General features: G+C 42.0%; 1 protein-coding gene across 16 annotated transcripts in view; it reads left to right on the top strand.

Moving 5' to 3' along the window:
* DMD (dystrophin) overlaps positions 1–20,133 on the top strand; it is a 1,043,904-nt gene that overhangs the window by 1,017,497 nt on the left and 6,274 nt on the right. For 10 of the 16 annotated variants that reach the window (XM_063182199.1, XM_063182172.1, XM_063182182.1 and 7 more), the window contains 3 exons: positions 4,496–4,739; positions 5,503–5,626; positions 9,570–9,662. In XM_063182199.1, the coding sequence (XP_063038269.1) occupies positions 4,496–4,739; positions 5,503–5,626; positions 9,570–9,662 (461 nt within the window). Of the gene's footprint in view, positions 1–4,495; positions 4,740–5,502; positions 5,627–9,569; positions 9,663–9,733; positions 11,262–18,064; positions 18,097–20,133 lie in introns of those variants that run through there. The other 6 variants (XM_063182186.1, XM_063182244.1, XM_063182250.1 and 3 more) reach the window with 4 other exon arrangements.

Consider the following 20,133-nt stretch of genomic DNA (forward strand, 5'->3'; position numbering starts at 1 on the left):
AAACCCTCTCTAATATTATTTCCTCACGAGTGAATGTATTTCAGAGAGAGAGAAGACAAGTTTTTGTTGTCCATCTAAAGCAATACATTACATAAGTTATACAGCAGGATAGGTAATACTGACCAGGATGTACTGTACTGACATTAAATAGAAAGCAGATGGTTCTGCAGTGACAGAGTCAAAACTTTTTGCAAAGAATTAAAATACCTTCCTGCTATTTTAATAACTCAGGAAATTGAATGTTTCCTAATATTTTAGTTGAGCTGAGGTCTTGTATGTAAGAGTGAGACTTCTCTCATGTTCTCTCCTCTTCCTCCCAGCTCTAAGCTGTGCTGGTACAAGAACTAAGTAAATGAGATCTCCAGCCAGAGCTATTTGCCATTCCTTTGTTTTTCCTGACTTGCAGTGGGAGTGCAATGGGCTGTGTGCCACAGAGAAAGCAGTGACACCCTGAATCTCAAAGCTGCCCTGTTTCAGTGTTCCTCCAAACCTGGAGACTGATGAATGGCCTCCTCACATAAGTTCCTTCTGTACAGTTGCCAACAGCAAGAAAGTGATGCATTTCTAAACATGCTGTGGCTCCTCTTGGTATTTGTTTTGGCATTGAAGAAGGGGAATTAAATCTTCTGAGTGTGAAGCATCCTGAGTAAACACTGTCACTCTAGTGAGGGTGGTTCAGTTACCATCTTTGTCTGTTTCTTCAGACCACTGATTTTCTGTAGGGAGATGAGAAATAACATGAATTCACAAATTCTCAATTGCCTTTGAGAGGACTAGTCAGCAAACAGAGTCCACGAGGATTTTTGTCACCAGGCAATTAATGCTGCCAGTGATATATGTGATTCATAATTCATGCACTCTTTACTACTCAGCTCTGTATAGTTGCATAAATCAAGGTTGCACTGCCTGCTTCCTATGTTGCTTTTCTTCACAAATGCCTCAACGTGTTGCAAGTATTGTAAATGGAATATATGTGGTTTTTTTAATATTCTCTTGCTGAAGAAGGGTTCCTTTCCCCAGTGATGAGTACATGCAGCAGCATTGTTTGTTTGTTTATTTGTTTGTGACAGCCTCCAGTGGTGTAGGGAGGTGAGGATTCCATGTACTGCCCATGCTTGCTGAGTTGCATTCATTTAGAGAGGAGCATTTTTGTATCACCCCTTTCTCTTACGTCCCATTTTATGGTGAAAGTGTCACAGAGTGCCTCTCCTCAGGACCCTGGGGGATGTGGGCAGTGCCTTGGGTGCCACAGCAGCAGTCCTTTTCACCACACAGCTTAAAACTTCCAGAGGGAAGAATGAGGGCCTTTTGTTCTCTCAGGATATTCTTGCAGCAGTTTTCAAATTCTTTCTTTCTTTTTTAATTTTCAGGTTTTCTCCATTATGTCAATGCACCTCTTCATTGCTGTATGTGTAGATCCCAGTTATGATATTATTGGTTGTGTGCACTGCACATCACTCCTATGGCTCTGAAGCTATGATGAATCTCAGTTCTCTGGTTGAAGGACTGGGTAGCTGGACTGAAAAGGTGCAGCTGGAAAACTCAGTAATACAGGTGCACTGGGCACACCCACATGCATCCTTCAGAATCACATTCCTTTGTGCCAACAGTATTATAGTATTTAATTACAGAACTCCCAAATCCAGACACACCTCTGGTTGGAAAATATGCAGAATCTTTCACATTAATTTTTTTCCTGTAGGCTTTCAGAAAGATTTTTAATTATTTTTTATCAGATATGAAAGGATTTTTATCTGAATTACTCCCTGGTCCTTACTGGTATTTCAATGCCATCATTACTGGAAGGACTTCTCTGTATTGAGACTGGTGATACTGATACAGATTTTTGTAGTAAGGTATCTGATTATGTTGTAAGTATGATCAAGTGTATTTACTTAGTTTCCCTTAGGGTGATGTTTTATCCTCTGCTTTACAGCACTTCCAACTTTTGAGTCTGCTGTCCACAGAGTATTGCCTGCATTGTGGATCTGGGAAATTCCTCATGGGGTAGTGATAGCCCCTATCAATGGACATGGTGAAAAGCAGGCTTATTGATCATTCCTGTAGAAACTTCAGTCAGCACCATGTGTAATGAACATGTTGTCATCTTCATTCCTATTCCCTTCAGTATCTTTATTAATTATTCACCATTTTGTTCAGCTAGAAGTATCAGAAGACATTAAGTCAGGCAGAAGACATAACTTACATGACAATATCTATTCCCAGTACAGATAGCCCTTTTTTTCTAGATCATTTTCATGAACTTGAAACTCAGTATTTCATTTAAACAAAAATAAAATTTTTGTTTAAAAAAAAATCATTGGAAAAAAATCTCTCTGTAGTTATCCCTCTTTGTGTGGATTTTAAGGAAAGAAATCTTGAATTTTGGAACAGCCTGAAGTTAAAAATTATTAGCTCTTGCTTTTTAATAATTTAAAATTTCTGCAGAGGAGGGATCATTTAGGTCAGACATCCCTTAGAGATTGTGTTGTGGGCAGTGCCACAGTCCCAGTGAGGACATGTCCATCATGCAGCTGCTGAGGAGCTCAGGGACCTTTGGGGAACAGTCAGTGGCTTGTCATTGTCCTTGGCATTGCTTTCTGACCCGTGTGAAATGATGCATTCTGCTTTAGTTCTCCTTCTGGTCACAATAATGTTCTTTTAGAAGGGCTTTTTTGAGAGGTTTCCTAGGTGCTGTTACACTTCCAGACCAAACTGTCAGAGTGTGTTGTGGTTTGCAGGCAGAACTGGGAAAAGGTGTCTGTTCTCACAACCTCAAATAAGAGCAAGTTTGAGAAAGTAAAATCTGGGTCAGTGCTTGTGATGAGTAAGCAGTTACCAGAGCATTGAGCTGGTTTTCCCCCTCTGGGAACCTGTAAAAGAACATCATAGCAACAAAATCCCAGTGCAGTTTGTTAGGCTTCCCTTGCCTATGAAGTTTCTGCTACAAGTTACTATTTTTGTGGTTTTGCGCTGTTACCTTTAACAAGGTTTCAGTTTCTTACCTTCTGCACTTTCCCTGCTTGGTAGATTTTTTTTTTTCATGTGGAACACTATAGATCATACTAATCTATGGAATGTTTTACTGAAGCAAAATTGGAGTTTTATGAAATAAAGGAACAAGCTTGGCAGTGCCATAAAGTTACAGCAGACAGTAGCACTCTAGGCAGGACAAAGAAGATGAAAATTATAGCCCCCAAAGCCAGTGCAGTTCAGTTTAACAGACCGGGTCACTAATTCTCATCTTCAGTTGATAATTTTAGCCCTAGGCTGGAAATGCATTTGCAGATCTGAAGAGAGGAGAGAGATGTGACCTGACTGACAGCCAAGTTCTGTGTTTTGCTCTGCCTTTTTGTGTGGCTGCTTCTCTGATGTTTGTCATCTGTAAAATAGATCAGCCAGCCAGGTGGCACCTGCTCTGGTTTAGTGTTTGAGAGGTGCTGTGGTAACTCTGAGTCCTCCTTTAGCACTAATGACCCCTCAGGTGCAGCCATGTGTGGAAAGAAACTGCTGGGAAGGATAAAGGGCAGGAAACTGAGGGAGGGCTGAGCCCAGGACAGACAGACCAATCCTGGCTTTGGGAGGATGTCTGGAGCCTCCTGCATTGAGGTGCCCTGGGAGGGAATCAGCAGTGAGTTCTGGGGATGCCAAGAGCCTTTAGGCAGCTGTGGGAACCCAGGACATCCCTCTGGCTGTTCAGGACAGCCAAGACCCTTGCCAGGGGCTCAGAGACCCTGGCAGAAAGCCCAAAACACCTATGGGTTTGATTATGACCCGTGGAGCAAGTTACCAACCTTAGATGAAGATCAGCAAGCCACAACAGTTTAGGTGGAATAATAGTGAAGTTATCATGGGGTGAAAAAGTAGATTTTTGGGGTTTTTGGTATGGTGGTTCAGGAGGCAAGATGGAGGGATCTGGGCATGTCCAGCCTTTTCCCTTCTACTTGGCCTCCATCTTCTGCTGTGATGTTGGCACTTTTAGATTGGTTTAGAGTAGAAGCTCACTGTCTAACATAGGTGATAGGTATTGAAAAGTAATTGTAAACATTGTATACATAGTTTTTAGTATAAAGACATAACACCACCCCAGGGGCAGGCAGAGTGCCTGGAACTGTGTGGAAGGGACACAGTTGGATGGACCTCGGCAGGACAGGAGAAAATTTTTTATAGATAAGATACAATAAACAACCTTGAGACCGAGAACTGAAGTGCCCTGACTCCTTCTTCAAGCGCCGGGCCGGGAAAAGAGACTTTCTAACTTTTCTTGGGGTCACTCTGACAAGCTAGAGATCCCGACAGCAACTTGAACCACAGATCCATCTAATAGCAGATCTGTGCAGATCCACAAGGATTGAGCCCGTAAGTGTGTAGATTCAGGAGAGGGAAAGGCAGCCGGTGCAGTGAAAAGTGAGACACATCACACCACACGAGACTGAGCGCCTTGTCACTGCCCCGTGCAGGCCCATAAAGCTTTTCCCCCTTGTGCCTCCCCCAGGAACCTGCAGGCCGAGTACGAGCGCCTGAAGCAGCAGCACGAGCACAAGGGCCTGTCCCCGCTGCCGTCCCCCCCGGAGCTGCTGCCGGTGTCTCCGCAGAGCCCGCGCGACGCCGAGCTCATCGCGGAGGCCAAGCTGCTCCGGCAGCACAAGGGCCGCCTGGAGGCCAGGATGCAGATCCTGGAGGATCACAACAAACAGCTGGAATCGCAGCTGCACAGGCTGAGGCAGCTGCTGGAGCAGGTGAGTCCTCAGGCGCTTCTTCTGCGTCTCTGAAGATTCTCCAAACGGAATCAATCAGCGTTATCAATTACGAGAACATACCAAAAAATCATAGCTGTAGAGGCAAGTCAGAGAAAAGTACAAAATTGTTTTTCAGACTGCAACTGAGAATATGGAATCGGGTTTCAGTGTTCTTATTTAGTCTTCTTCCATGTTTTATCCAGAATTAAAATGCATTGACTGCATGGATGAATTTACTTAAAAACAGGCTGAAAATTGTATGTAGCCACATTTCTCTTCACAGAGAAAAGCAAGGCGCAGTTCTTCCCTAGAATATTTCTGGATTTCACATTTTTTGAACCTCAGAGGAAAGAAAACACAATTCTTATCTTATTTGCTGTGCCTGTGTTTGTGCAAAAGTAGAATGCAATATGGAGATTGTTTACCCAAAGTGAGGGTGTTTTGTTTCCTTGGCCTATCAGGGCCAAATGTGTGTGTGTGTGTCAGGACTGTCGTCTGACAGTCACGAGATTCTGTGCAGTTGTGCTTGGCAGATTCAGTTTAGATATATTGTAATATAGTGGAATATAATATATAATAATATAGTATAATAAAGTAATTAATTAGCCTTCTGATAAGAAGGAGTCAGATGCATCATTCTCTCTCCCCTCAGGGTTGCCTGGAATACTATAATTGTGTGTATTCATGGAATAAATAAAAATTACAGACATGTAAAGTAGTGAGCTGTTATGGCAATGTCTTACTTTTTTTTCTTCACTTTCAGCCACAGGCAGATGCCAAGGTGAATGGTACAACACTGTCATCTCCTTCTACCTCTTTGCAGAGGTCAGGCAGCAGTCAGCCAATGCTTCTTCGTGTAGTTGGCAGCCAGACTTCAGAAACTATGGGTAAGATACCAAAGCTGAGGTTGTCACAAAAAATAATTATGTCCCATTTTCCAGAACAAAATCCTTAAAGACAGATAACACTTTTCCATTTAGTTCAGATGAAATGAAGTAGATATTTGCAATGATCTTCAATGTCACCTGGCTGTTTATACTTTGCATCTTCCTTATGATTCAGGCTTTGCTTTTGATCATGATGCACCCAGTAGCTTGGATATTTTGATATTAAACACAAAGCTCAGCCAGGACTTGACTTCTGAAAGCAAATGCTGCTGAAAAGCTGACTATTCTATTCAAACTGACTTTCAGTTATAAAGCCTGACATGACTGATTTAAATGTACATAATATTAATTATGGCTAAGAGACTAAATGTATGATTAGTCATCCCCATGTTAAATGATGTGATCTTATTTTTAATATGTTGTGGCTCAGTCAGTAGCATGGGGCTGTCACTCACAGGCAGTGCTCATCTTGTGGCTTTTCTAAGTATCACATCAGATGTGATAATGAACATCTTAAGAGTTGTGGAGTGAGGTTCAATAATAATATTCTGTAGCTGGAGGTTGGAATTATTATTTTGGTGCTTTTAGTAACTGCCATGTGGCACTTTCCTAATTTCCTGTCTGTTACAAAATTAGTAAGTATTTATTACCAAGAGGCAAGGATTTTCTGCTAGTAAAAAAGCAATCAATCTTTTCAGCATCTTTAAGCAAATGCACTTATATTACTTCAACAAGATGATGTTTCGAGTCTGATGATAATATTCAGCTTCATACAGAGAAATTTATTTTATGTATATTAGTGAGAGCTTTTCACTGCTATTAGTGAAAGTGTCAATGGCAGTAAGAAATTTAATGGGAGGGCACATTCTGCTGTGTCCAAAGTACTGTTGTGGTGGGAAGTGAAGCTTTTGGGGAGGCTTTTTCTTCCATTCCAAGTGTGAGCAATAATTTCAGCCTGTGACAGTATCAAAGTGGATGGGTTCTGTACAATCTGCAATTAAAATGTGAAATAAATAGTACCTTTAGGAATGCTGAAGTTGAAATCCTGGGGGTGAGAGTACAATCACAGGTAACAGGAATTTTTGGAAAAAGTAAAAATGGACCTTTCATTAATCATATTACCAGTGGGGAAATTTTTTAATGTATGCCATACACAGAGTAGGTAAAATGTTTTAGTAGTGGTGTAACGTGCATCAGCTTTCTGGAGAAATGTCATGAATTTCATCACATAAAATACGTGAATTAAAATACAATTAAAAGAAAAGACAGGAAGACAGTATTTCCCAGCCATCATATTAGAAGTCTTGTAGTTTTATATTTCATCCTTTAGTGGGACAAAATACAAAAATATATTTCCTTTCATTTGACTCTATATAAAATTATTCCCATTTACCTTGTGAGACTGGAATTAAATGATTAACACGGTATAGACTCATATAAGCTGGTAAAACTTTTTAAAGCAAATATTTAGACATAACTTGGTTTTATTTGATTGATTTGATAGAGCCAATATGTGGGAGGACAGTGAGATGTTATCAGTAGGGTCATACTGAGACTCAGCAGAGCCACACTGTTGGCAGCAGGGAGTGGAGCTTATAAAAAAAATTACTAACCTGCTAACTAAGCCACAGCTAATTCAGTTTGTGAAGTGTCTTTTCACACCAGAAAGCTTTGCTTGCTAGGCTCAGGGTTTTCTGAAGCACAGCTTAAAATACTCTTGAATTGTGAAGGGAACCAGAGTGGTGGTGTAAATAATGCTGGCATGCACAGCCATGTACCCAGGAGTGAGGGATCTGTAATTTTTGAGAAAATACTGAGGATCTCTGGGTGTCTCAGGCAATGAGGCAAGGTAGTGGGAGCTTTTGTGTGTTTTCTCTTTAAAATTACACCTTAGCTGTTTTTGCATTTGAAAACCCACTGCACTTTTGTGTTTCTGCTTTGCTGAGGAGAGATTGCTGTGAAAGGTGTTTCACCAGCAGTGTTTTGGTAAAAGCAAAACCCACTCAAACCCTCATTTACAAATACAACTTATTCCTTGTTAACTTGAAGTACCCCTGGGCAAGCAGGAATGTTCTGCTTTTCTCCTCATGGAGTCCCAGTGGGAAAGTCCTTATCCTTGGCCTTTCTCCCCAGCAGGGTAGCAGCAGAGGAGGTGCTCTGAAGTGTATGAGGCAAGAGGCTGTTCTGAACTTTAATTTGTTCAGGAACCACCAGAATATTTGAGGCTCACTTAGCTCTCTAAACCTTTTGTAGAAACACAAATGGGGAAGACTCTTCTGAGTAAAGAGAGGAGACTGAGCTATCTTCTGTCTAGTTGCTTGGCTCATGTCTTATTTTGTCCTTTACAAGAAAATGCTCAGAAAATATCATCCAAATGAGGAAAAAATTCAAAATAATGCATTTTAAATAAAAAAAATACAACATTTTTGAGGATCGGTAGTGCAGCTTATATCAGCACTTATGAGGACATTTGGAAATTGGTACCTGTTTTCAGTTCTTGGCCAGGACAGCAGAACCACTGCCCTTTTATTGATATCATTAGGGCCAGGAGGCTTTCTTCAGGCTGATAAAATCCTCAGCCTGGGTAGAAGCAGTGAGATCTCACCCTGAGTTTTCACCTTGACATTCAGCAAAGGCTGCAAGGACATTGCTTTTGCTAAGACACCTCTGTCAGTGCAATGCCTGATGTGAAAGTAACTCATGGTGTGAGTTGATTTGTGTGAGCCCAGCACCACTCAAAAGCTGAACAGACCGCAAGCAGCCTCAGCAACTATTTTTAGACCATTAATGGAATAAAAGAAGCTGATACAAAGACCATCATTTATACGAATTAAGTGCTTCTTGCAGACACTCCATCCCACTTCTTGTGCTGGAGTGGGAGGAATCACTCTTGGTCAGAAATATATCTTGTTAAACTCCCAGCTTAAATAAAGGCAGCCCTGAAATGCTCCTTTCATCCCTTTTTCTAGGTTTTTCACTAGCATGAAGCACCTCAACATTTAAAGAATGTAAATGTTAACAGAAAATCAGGCAGTTTCCTACTCAAATAGAGCGCGACATGTTAGAATAAAGGGTCGTTAAGTCATTTTCAAAAGAAGTATGGAACTCAGTTATTACAGCAGCAAAATTGCTTTTGTGTTTTAATAGAGATAAAAGACATCTAGTAAAAAAGGAGAGTCTCACTTAAAGTATATACTTTAGGTTTTTCTTTTTCAAGATGCTTTATTTATATTGGAGGCCAGGATCTGCATTAAAAACAACATACGGATTTCAGTTATATGAAACCATGAGCAAAAAAAAACCCCAGTAAAAATAAAATGTATTGAATTTCCCATTAGACTGCTGCCCTATAATCAGGTTATAGAAATTATTCAGTGGGAGAAATGTATTTCGCTTTATTAAACTGCTGCTAAACCCTTTTACAGTACAATTGAGTGTTCTTGGAGCGCCAATCTGATGCAATTAAACTGTCAGAAATATTAATACTGATGCAGATGAGAATCTGGGTTTCTACTGATTTGCACAGCTAGGCAAAGCAGTGCCAACATGAACCCAGCACTATTAGAAAGCTGCTCAACAGTAGCACTCACAACAGCAATTTCTTTTTCCATTAATAGAATAAGAGAAGCTGAAAGGACGAGTGTCATTTATGGAACTAGATGTTCCTAGCAGACATTTTACCCTACTTCTTTTACCAGAGTCAATTTCTCAAATCCCTTTTTATGAATTAAAATAATGTTAATTGTCTCAAGCTCCTAATTTAGTTTCCCTTAGATCCTTATAAAGAAAGAGAACAGTAACAGTCAACAAAATTCGCCTTTGAAATTTTTATTGTACACTAAGCAGAGCATGTGCCTGAGTGAACAGCCTTGGCTTTGAGGAGGACTTGGGCAATACAAGCTGTTAGCACAGGCTCATGCAGTGGTGTGGGTTTGCTTTGCAGGTGAGGATGAGCTGCTCAGCCCTCCCCAGGATACAAGCACAGGTTTGGAGGAAGTGATGGAGCAGCTCAACAACTCCTTCCCCAGCTCCAGAGGTGAGCACTGCTGCCTGTGGCAGATGAGAGGGAAGAATATAAAAGTGTTTTCTGTTCCTTGATGTTTTCAGGGGGTTGTGTTTTGGTATCAGGCTTTTTGCTGCTCTTTGTTTTCATTTCAACAATAGCTGTAGGGAAACCTGTCTTGTTTAGAGTGGAGGAGCAGCCTGTTCCTCCTTACCTTAAGCTACCTCCACAGGTAGCCCTTGCTAGATATGTGAATGAGACAATGTCTTTGTGAGATTCTTTCTTCCCCAAGCATTTTCTTTGCTTCCCTTTTGCCATGTTCCTTTTTTCACAGCTTTCCTTCTTTTTGGCTTGTCCCCTTGATGATTTATTTTTTAATACGTGTCCTAGCACATTTTCCTTCTGTCCTTATCCTTCTCCAAGACTGTGGTTTGAAATTGAGTTCTAAGTCAATGCAGCCCTCAGGTCCAGAGGCAAGGAGGGAAAACAAGTGGGGTGCTTGTTTGTGCAGTGTAGGCTGCACTTGTTCATACAGCCACAGCCTTTCTTCCAGTGTTTCCATTTCTCTCATTCCTGTTGTTTGCTAAAAATAGGCATTTTTATAACCAGAATTTATTTGTCCAACCTTTTTTCATTTAAGCTCTTTTCTGAGCCCAGAAGAAAATACTCTGCTGCCAAGAGAAATGGCTGAGATTCCTAGCAGGAGATGGGAAGTTTGGGATATTGGCTGTTGCTGTGAAAAGAAGCTCAGCCTCTTGGCCAGAGAAAGCCCTGGTATTGCCAGCCTGATAAGTGAATTTCAGGGGGCACAGACTTCCTGCAGGACCCTTGCACAAGTTTCACACATCACCCAGGGGTTCTTCTTTAGGAGATAAATGCTTTAGCCATTGTACTAAACTTTCAGTGGAGTCAGGTTTTCTCCATCCTTTTCTCTCAAAGTTCAGCTCTCACCAGAAACCATCTGTGAGCAGGGGGATAAAAGTCAATAAAAGCTGTATTAGATCTCAAAATATAGATCAAAAGATGGAATTATTTAGAAAGATCTCATTGAATAAAGTCTAATGCAATAAATTGTCAAATGCAGTGAGCTCCACCTCAGCATTATGTAGTCTTATGTCCAGCCCTTGTTTTGCCTAGATGATTGCTATGAGAGACAGCAGATTAAAAGACTTCCTAATAGTGCTATGTAGATTAAAATGGACTTATTTTTGAAGTTGCTGTGTGCAGAAGGTTACAACAGTCAGTGTTTTCTCATTAGTGACCATCATTAGTGTAAATATGTTGTACATAGATCTTGCATAGTTACATGTAGGTATCCCATGTATAAAAATACTCCCCAAATGTGATAGCTAATCTCTACTCATAGGTCATGACACTGGCATTGTTTCATTTTAAAAACAAGCTTAGTTTTCAGTGAAATAGGAGCAATTTATGAAACTAAATTTAATGAGATATTTGAAATAGAGTGGTTCATTTCTGTCTAGAATAAATAGGTAGAGGTCAGTCTGTTAGACATCACCTCCTGCTCATTGAGAATAGAAAATGTTTCTTTATCTTATTAGTGAAAAATGCAAAGCTTCATGCTATAAACTCAGAGAACATAAAATCTAGAAGGAAGAAGAAATGAAATTGATAAGATCAGATAATATTTTAATTTTGTAAATTGAGCTGTAGCTTCAGAATTTCATTGTTAGGGTGTAAACTGTGGTCATTTAGCTAGAGAGAAAGAATGTATTCCCTTATTTTTTTTCTTCATTCAGTAACTGTCTTGAAAACATAGTAGATGATGACAAGCATCCACAAAAGGTGTTGCAGCTTCCCTGTGTGACTAGCAGCCATGGAGAATAAAATACTCTCCAGCTGGAAGGAGGGCTGTGAGTGAGGAGGGGGCACAGCCTTTGGTGTCAGACCCCCCAGCCAGGCCACGAGAGGAGCTCCTGGTGCAGCAGCAGGAGCAGGCTCAGCCCAGCAGAGCCAGGCTTCCCACAGGACTTTGCTTTTAGCCTTGGCCCAGGCACTGCCAGGCTGAGCCAGAATTGCCTCTTCCCCTCCCGTGGGCTACACAAAAAGATTAGTCCAGCTGGGAGAGAAACTTGTTCAGTTTTTTGGGAATTGTACCAGGTTTTGGCTAAAGAGATTAGGACTTCAATTATGTTTCTGTGTGTTCTGCATATATCTTTTGATGTGTTTGCATGAATGCCAGGTTAGTGTAATTTCTTTTGGCTGAGGAATAGGAATGGTCAGGCTCTCTGTAAGAAACAGTTTGTCCTAAAGCCAGTGCAAATGAATTTCCATTCATTAGTTGATAGAGGCTGCTGAGAGCTCATGTAAACTTCTGTTACATGAAGTTTTGTTCTATTCCCAATTTAATAATTCAGTTATATTCAACTGATACCTGAATACACAAAGTTTATATCCAACATCTGATGTGCTGCAGCCTCATGCAGACTTTCAGTGTGACATGGAAGATGCTGTGGTCAGTCAGATTCCACAGGCATCAGGCATCTCTGATGTAAAATTTTCAAGACTGCAGGAAGAAGAAAAGGAAGCAGAGTTGATTGGTCTCAGCAAACTCCTGAATCAGGAACCTTTTTGCCGTTGAGAGGTGTAATCTCTCAGATTTCTAATCTTTAACAGAAGATCAAAGTGCAGTTGCAGAAGAGTGAAAGCAGCTTGGCAGAGCAGCCTGAGAAGACAGCACAATCTTAAGGACGCAGGCATAGTGCAAGTGAAATTTTGTTCCTTTCCAGTACAAGTTGCCTTGAATCTCAGGTTACAGGTGTGAATGCCTACCTCAAGGAGGTGTTCAGGAGCAGAAGAATAAACTCAAACAAGCAATAGCACATATCTATAAACAATACTTTTGGTTATATTGATTCTTATAAGGTAGAATTCAAAAATTGTCAGATACCAGAAATGCAGTTGTCCCAGTCTGCCATTCAGAACTAGGTTGTGATAGAGGAGTTGAGGGAGCTGGGGTTGTTTGCCCTGGAGAAAAGGAGGCTCAAGGGAGATCTTATCACTCTGCAAGTACCTGAAATGGGGTTGAAGCAAGGTGAGGATTGGTCTGTTCTCCCAAGTGTCAAGCAGTAGGACAAGGTGAAATGGCCCTAAATTGTGCCAGGAGAGATTTAAATTGGATATTAGGGAAAATTTCTTCAGGAAAAGGGTTGTCAGGCATTGGAACAGGCTGCCCAGGGAAGTGTTGGATCAACAGCCATGGGTGTATTTAAAAGACCTGTAGATGTAGTACCTCAGGATTTGATTTGGTGGAGAGCTCAGCACTGCTGGGTTAACAGTTCCACTCCATGGTCTTAAAAATCCTTTCCAACCTCCATGATTTTATGAAAAAATAAGTAAAAATTATTAAAGCCCTGTAAAAATAAGTGTGTTAAATTTCAAGCTAAATGTCAGCATGTCACAGCAGAGGGAGTGTCAGGCCATTTGAATCAGGGACATAATTCTGGGTGTCCTGTTGCTATTAGAATAACAACAACCTGGAGGAGTTCAGAACAATTCACAAAAGCAAACAGAATTTTGAAGGCTTTGATTGTAAGAAAAGTTCAGAGCTGAACAAGCAGTGAAGAGAGAAAAGGACTGAATTTCTGTGCTTGGGTGCACAGATGTGTAGTTGAGCATCACAGACATATTTAGCCTAAATATTGTCAAAAGCACCTGGAGAGTAAGACTTGCTCAGACTGGGAAATAGTGGCTCTTCTTTTGAAATTCTGACACAAGGCAATAAAAATCCATAGTAATTGTCACTCACTTGGGGATAGATTCCTTAAGATTATATTTTTCAAGCTTTTGCTGCACAAAATTGTTTTTAAAAGGGCATCAAGGCTTCACGACATCATTTTAAATGTGTTGTAGAGAAGCAAGTGCAAAACAGATTGTGTCATGGACCTGTACAAGCAGACCTCAGATGCAACAACTTATGTACCTTACACCTTTTATAGGGTTTTTCATTTGTTTGTTTCTTCAGTTTAACCTTTTGGCAGTTCTTGCCATTTCCTAAGGAGAACAGGACTTTCCTGCTCCTTGCACAGCTGGCTGTTGGTGCCAAAAGCTGTTTGATTTCTGGAGAGAGAAATTCTGCTGAATACCTGATGATTGCTGTCCTTAAGGAATTTTTCTTTCCTTTGAATCTAAAAGGTTTCCCATCCACTCCTCTTTTACTTTGCTGCTCCCAGCAAATTCACAACTGCTGCAGCTGCTTCAAACAGCTGCTGTGCTAACTCAAAACAGATGTCAAAGCCAGAGGTCTGACATTTAGTGGAAATCTACCATTAAATGCCACCTCAGTGGTTTATTTGACCCTGCTCAATAATGGGCCACACAGGAAAACATTTTCACGCCGTGTTTGTGCCCAAACTACTAAATCTCCAGGGAACTGGTTCACAGTTAGAGAGTAAGATTGGCAGGATTTTCAAAGCCAAATTCATCTCTCCTGCAGCACTGAGGAGTTGCACCACCTCAGGTGGCTCTCTTGGTGGGCCAGGCTGAGTTTGGCAGTTGTGGTTTCATGGCAAATGCATTCTGTGGATGAAGCTCAGAGAGGTATTTAGGGGCAGAGGTTCTTGAACTGACTGAAGCTGCTGAGAGCTTCACAGATTTGCAGTGCTGGGCCCCTGCTGGGAGATAGTGAAGGAGTGGGAGCCAAAACTGATTAGAAATGAGACCATCATGGCTTAAAAGAGCTAAGAGGCCATGACATAATGTGAGAACATTTGGACAGAGACTGGTCCTCACAATTTGGCATGGTATTGCTTAACACAGTTGTGGTGTGGTGCAGTGAAATTACAAGATCCCACAGCAATAAATGAATGGCACTAAGAATAGCACCTCTTTTTTTAGGAGTTTTATTTTTATCTCAGTCACATTAAAACACACCAGTCACATTTTTTCCTCTCAATTGTGCATCAGCCAGGCTCTGTCATGAATGGGACCAACATCCTAAGTGAAACTATCAACTTTCAGCACTGCAAATAATGCAGTTTCTCTTATTCTGACTGTAAAATGTCTCATGAAGCAGACTTTTCACACTTTACTGAGTCAGTGAAAGAGTACCCTGGCGTTTCTGTCCTGTGGAGTATTCTGGAAATACTCTTCCATGTGAGATACCCTGGCCTCTCCTGGGTTGTGTCACCTTCTCTGTGCTGAGCTCCTGGATCCCACCACAGTGAGCCCAGGTGGCTGAGACCCCTCATTGCTCCCTTTTTGCTCAGCAGAACTGATCTGGATGAGCTTCTCTGCAGATGGGACAGTGGTGGGGTGGACCAGGTCTGCCCTGTTTTATAATGTCCAGTTCTGGTGCAAACTGAGAATATGGTAAGGAATTTAATAAAACTTCAATAGATTTTTCTTTTTGTCTTGAGAAAAAAAAGGCTCTTTGCAGAGCCAGATCTCCCTTTTGTGCTGCCTGCCCCTTTCCTGAGCTCAGTGACAGGGGCAGTGCAGTTGTTGCTTTGTGCTCTCTGTTTTGACCTGGATCTGCAGAGACTCCTACATTAAGTTTTTGGTGGTGCCTCTGCTTTCAGGCTTGATGTGCTCACTTGCTGTGTACCTTTGCCTTTGCCTGTGATGCAATGCCATTTAGCTTCCCAAAAAAAAATAAAAAAAAAGCTCTTCTGTTTTGTAAGGGCAGGAAATGTTGATTTGAGCAGAAATAATAGATAATTATGTACCCACGGATTGCGTATCAGTATTTGGATGCCTTACAGAACACAAATTTTCAGTACTGCAGCAATATAGACAATCTTCTTCCTCTGCAATTTATGCCAAACCATACTCCTTGCCTTAAAACTTAGAAACAGGCATTCATTCATATGCAAAGAAGAAAATAACGTAAAATCCATTAAACCCTTCTTAATCTTCCTCCAGAAGAAATTAGCTGTTGCTGGAGTAGCGTGGATCTTTGCTGCATTTAACAAATTCTAGGGCTGATTACTCACCACAGTCTGTCCTCACCAGCTGTTTTGTGTGGTGCTGAGCTACCCCAGTCACCTTTGAATATATTCATTTTCAAGCAGAATCCAGTCTGTCTCATGTAGATTCAAATTAAACACTGTGTAGCTGCAGTTGTAGGTGCTTGTGCAGACAGGAAGGCATTTTTAAGAACTCCAGTGTTTTGCTTGTAGGCAGTTCCTTTTCTCTTCTTGACCCAAGCTAAACTGTGGACCCAGGCTAATCTCCTGCTGGGTCCCATTCCTGCCCCAGGACTCTCAAACCAAGTTCTACTATGCTGCAGTTTCTGGGGTCCTTAAGGTGACCTAAACCCTGGGGCTCTTCCTGAGATAATTACCAAAGTATGCAATAGATTTTCTGTCTTCCTTTCCAGGGATTTGCTGTTACATGATTGATATTGGTGAGATATTCTCATTTCCCCTTTTGGAAAGCATTTTTAGGGAATTCGTGACCCCTGACAAAAGTGCCAGAGGAGGTCTCAGGCTATGCAGACACACATCTAAGTCTTAGAAGGTCAGGCAGGCCTGTGAGGTGGAGTCCTTAGAGCTGAAGCGACGCCTCTCTGCACCAGTGAGGTGGTACAGACATCACTGGAGTCGAGATTTCACTGAAGAGCAGAATAAAAACCCATGTGCAGAGCATGTTGTTATTGAACCTATTGCTGTCCTTTCTAATAGGAAGTGTGCTGGGGAGAGGGGCAGGAACTAAAAGCTCCTCTGTTCTGTAAGTGGTAACCTCTGCTGTTCAGGCCTTCAGAGGCTGCCCCAGCCCTTTCTATTGCCTGGAGCTGGTGGGAGCCATGGCTCAGAGCCCGTGCTGGTCAGTGATGCAATTCCTTCCTCTGCCCTCTCCTCCTCTCCTGTACTGCCTCTGCTCTGCCTTGCTCTGCTGTTGGCCCTTGTTCTGCAGCTTGTAAAATACCCATAAAGCTGTTTATTGCCTCTCTTCCCTTCTCCTACAGCCTGCCATAGAGCAAAGCTCAACAGTAATTAGGTTACTGTTATGCTGACTGGTGTGTTCTCCCTTACGTGTCTGTCTCTCTCCCCAGTGTCCCACACATCATTTAAAATTGCATCATTTACAGCAGCTCTGGGGCAAAGATCATCCTGCAGCATCTGCTGCAGTGCCTTTCTCACTGGGACTGCAGGCCTGGCATGGCAGAGCTGTGACAGTGGCAGTGGGACAGTGACAGTGGGACAGTGGGACAGCAGCAGTGGGACAGCAGCAGTGGGACAGTGACAGGGGGACAGTGGGACAGCAGCAGTGGGACAGCAGCAGTGGGACAGTGACAGGGGGACAGTGGCAGTGGGACAGTGGCAGTGGGAGAGTGGCAGGGGGACAGTGGCAGTGGGGCAGTGACAGTGGGACAGTGACAGTGGGACAGTGGCAGTGGGACAGTGGCAGTGAGACAGTGACAGTGGGACAGTGACGGGGACAGTGGCAGTGGGACAGTGACAGGGGGACAGTGACAGTGGGACAGTGACAGGGGGACAGTGACAGGGGGACAGCGACAGTGAGACAGTGACAGTGGCAATGGGACAGCAACAGTGGGACAGTGACAATGGGACCGTGACAGTGGGACACTGCTGCTGGAGACAGCGAGACTGTGGCTGCCTGTGGGGTGGAAAGGTAGACAAAGGGATGTTTCTACTGTTGAGTAACACCTGACTTCCCTTTTCTAAAAACAAAATATGCTGTAAGTGTTTGAGAGGAATCAGCATGATCAAAGTATGGCTTCTGTGAAGGCTTCTTAGGAGCCTCTTTGCAGTTAAACCCATTATTGACTCCATTTTGTTAGTACTTGAACATGACAAGATACTTTCTCTTTTTTCCCCATTTTCACTTGAACTCTTTTTTCTCTTGTTTTTCCCTCTGCCCCCTCAGTTTTACCATGCTTGCAGGTCAGCAGATTGCAAACATATTTTATAATATATTTATCCTCAATGTGAGCATGTTGCATTGCAGTGCACTTCTGTAGGTGTGAAATATATGTGTGCACATAGGCATCTATATCAATGCATACCTCAGTTTATGTAGGCTACAATACAATGTAAAGTGTCTGGGTAAATTAATTTGACATTGGGGGAAAATGTTTTCACTATTTACATTGATTGCAAGAAGTACTCAAATTTGCTAATTAGGATGCTCAGAAAGTGAGTTCAGATCTTGTCTGCAGTCCTTATTCTCAGCTGACAGGTGTTTAAATTGGTGTAAGTAGTTTTATCAACTGTTTTTGAGAGGTTAAACCAAGCCACAGGTTACAGAACTGTTGTTGAATAAATCAGCTCAGAATCATCAGTGGATTTCAATGCACTTTTGGTCTCTGTTTAAGCAGAACTGCATTTTTTAATGTTAAATTTCTAAATGGAAATTGAAGTGTCTTTTACAGTATAAAACATATGTTCATGTGGTGTGATTTTTTTCCTTCCTTCTGATAATTATTCCACTTCCTCTCTCTGTCCCTAAAGGAGGAAATGCCCCTGGAAAGCCAGTGAGAGAGGTTAGTGAGACGCAGGCTCACTGCCATGGCTTCTGTTTGTCACAGCTTGCTTTCTGTGCCCAGCATGTGTGTGACACAGCACGGGGTTGCTTGGGCTTGGTGGAGGGTGGGGGTGGTTTCATTTTGCTCTGGGTTTTGTTTGGTTTTGCTGAGTGCATCCCCCATGTGTGCTGTGACAGTGGTGTACCTCTCAACTTTCACTGGAGACAATGGCAGCTCAGGGGTCTGCGTTTCCTTACATGCTCCCAGAGGTGGAAAATCAGGAATGGGGAGGAGAAAATAATACATTGAAATTAAGCCTCTGAATGATAATTGTTTTCAGTAAATATGCTGCAGTCACTGATTCATGTTCTGTTGCTCTTGTGTGTAAGCACAACAGGGAGACTGGGCTCTCTTGCTGTTCTGCTTACAAACATCTATGTGCCAGTATACTAACCATCATCTCCAGTGATTAAATAGGTTTTTTTAATATTTCTTTAGAAATATGAGAGTTGAGAGGTATGAGAGATTCAGGTGGTTTAATTTCCTGATGTACTATTGCAGAAAGAAGAATGCTACTAACATTCACCAGCTCCACAGCATTGCATTCAGCAATGCAAATGGGCCATGGTTTTCACTGTGCACTTTGGACATGGTTGGTTTGATGCAAAATAGGTTTTGGAATTTGTGTGTCGCTGCTCATTAATGGGGGAAAACGTTTGCACTGCGTTGTCACAGCTCCTTTGAAAGCATTTCCAGAGCCTTGATTTTTTCCTCTCTGAAGCTGCTCTTCACTTGCCAGCCAGACACAGCGTTTGAAAGATGAATTTCTAGTGAAAATTATTATTAAAGATAAAATATTCAGAGGCTGCCTGAGTGCAGTTGCAGTGGCTGTGAAATGACCTTTCCTGCACAGAAGACGCTCGGTGTGGATGAGGCAGGAATTGAATGAAGGGTAACCTGGTTTGCAAACTTCTGCTGCTACAGAAGGTGGGGCTGGTGGAAAAAACATTCTTAACAGAGCTGCTGTGAACCCCCAGTCACTGACAGGGGCCAGGGAAAGCCAGGATTTGTCCTGATGTGTGCCTTGAAACACAGAGGTTCTCTGCTTCAGCTGTAGGTGCTGGGGCAGGTTCAGCTGCTTCAAGGTGTGAGACCTTTGGTGAAGATTAAGTCTGTCCTTGAATGGCAAGTCCTCTCATATGGATCAAAAATGGGTGCTTGAGATGGCATCAGCAGACTGTAAAAATCCAGAAATTTAATGGGAAGTGCTTCACATTGAGCCCTCCTTGTTCTCAGCTCATATTCTCTGAGAACTGTTCTCCCATTTAGCAAAAACAGGGCATTGATTTCCACTATCCTCATTCATATTTATGCATATTACTCAAAAAAAGCTTCTTCTGCAGAGAGCATACTCAATACAAGTAATTAACAAAAAAGAAAAAAAAATTGGCATGTTCTACCTGATCTGATTCCAGCAGTTTAACCCTAAAAAATTGACTTCAGTGAACTGCTCTGCACTCTCTGGCTGAGCCTGTGCTCACTAATGGTTCCAGAGGGACCTCAGTAACTTGGAGAGCTGAATATAAAATGCAATTGTCCACCTGCTTATGAAGGATATGAGCTAAGGTACAGAACAGCTTCTGCTTTAGGTGTGAGTCTGTACGTGCAAAGGCAGAACCTGTGGTTTTAAAACCCACCTGGCCAGGTTTTGATTCCATTACTCACATTTGGTGTTGTCTTTGTGTGTAATCCCATGGATTTTGTGGCATTACTCAATATTAATAAGGGTATCAAAACCCAAGTCACCAACAGGAAGGATTTTTCTTTTGTCAGGAAAGGGATAGAAATCTCTTCTGCTAGAAAAGGCCCTGTATTGTGTTGGGATTTCTCAATTTACTTTCAATCCACTCTTTCAAGTCTGAATGTTGCACATTTATTTTTCTGACAAGCTGTAGTGTGAGATTGGTATTCTGTTCCTGCGCCCACACCCATGGGCCTTGATTCCATTAGAGTCTCTGAAGCAAATTCAGCAGATGTGAAACACATCATTCTCTG

The sequence above is a fragment of the Melospiza melodia genome, chromosome 2 (genome assembly GCF_035770615.1).
Source record: "Melospiza melodia melodia isolate bMelMel2 chromosome 2, bMelMel2.pri, whole genome shotgun sequence".
NCBI classification, from domain to species: Eukaryota; Metazoa; Chordata; class Aves; order Passeriformes; family Passerellidae; genus Melospiza; species Melospiza melodia.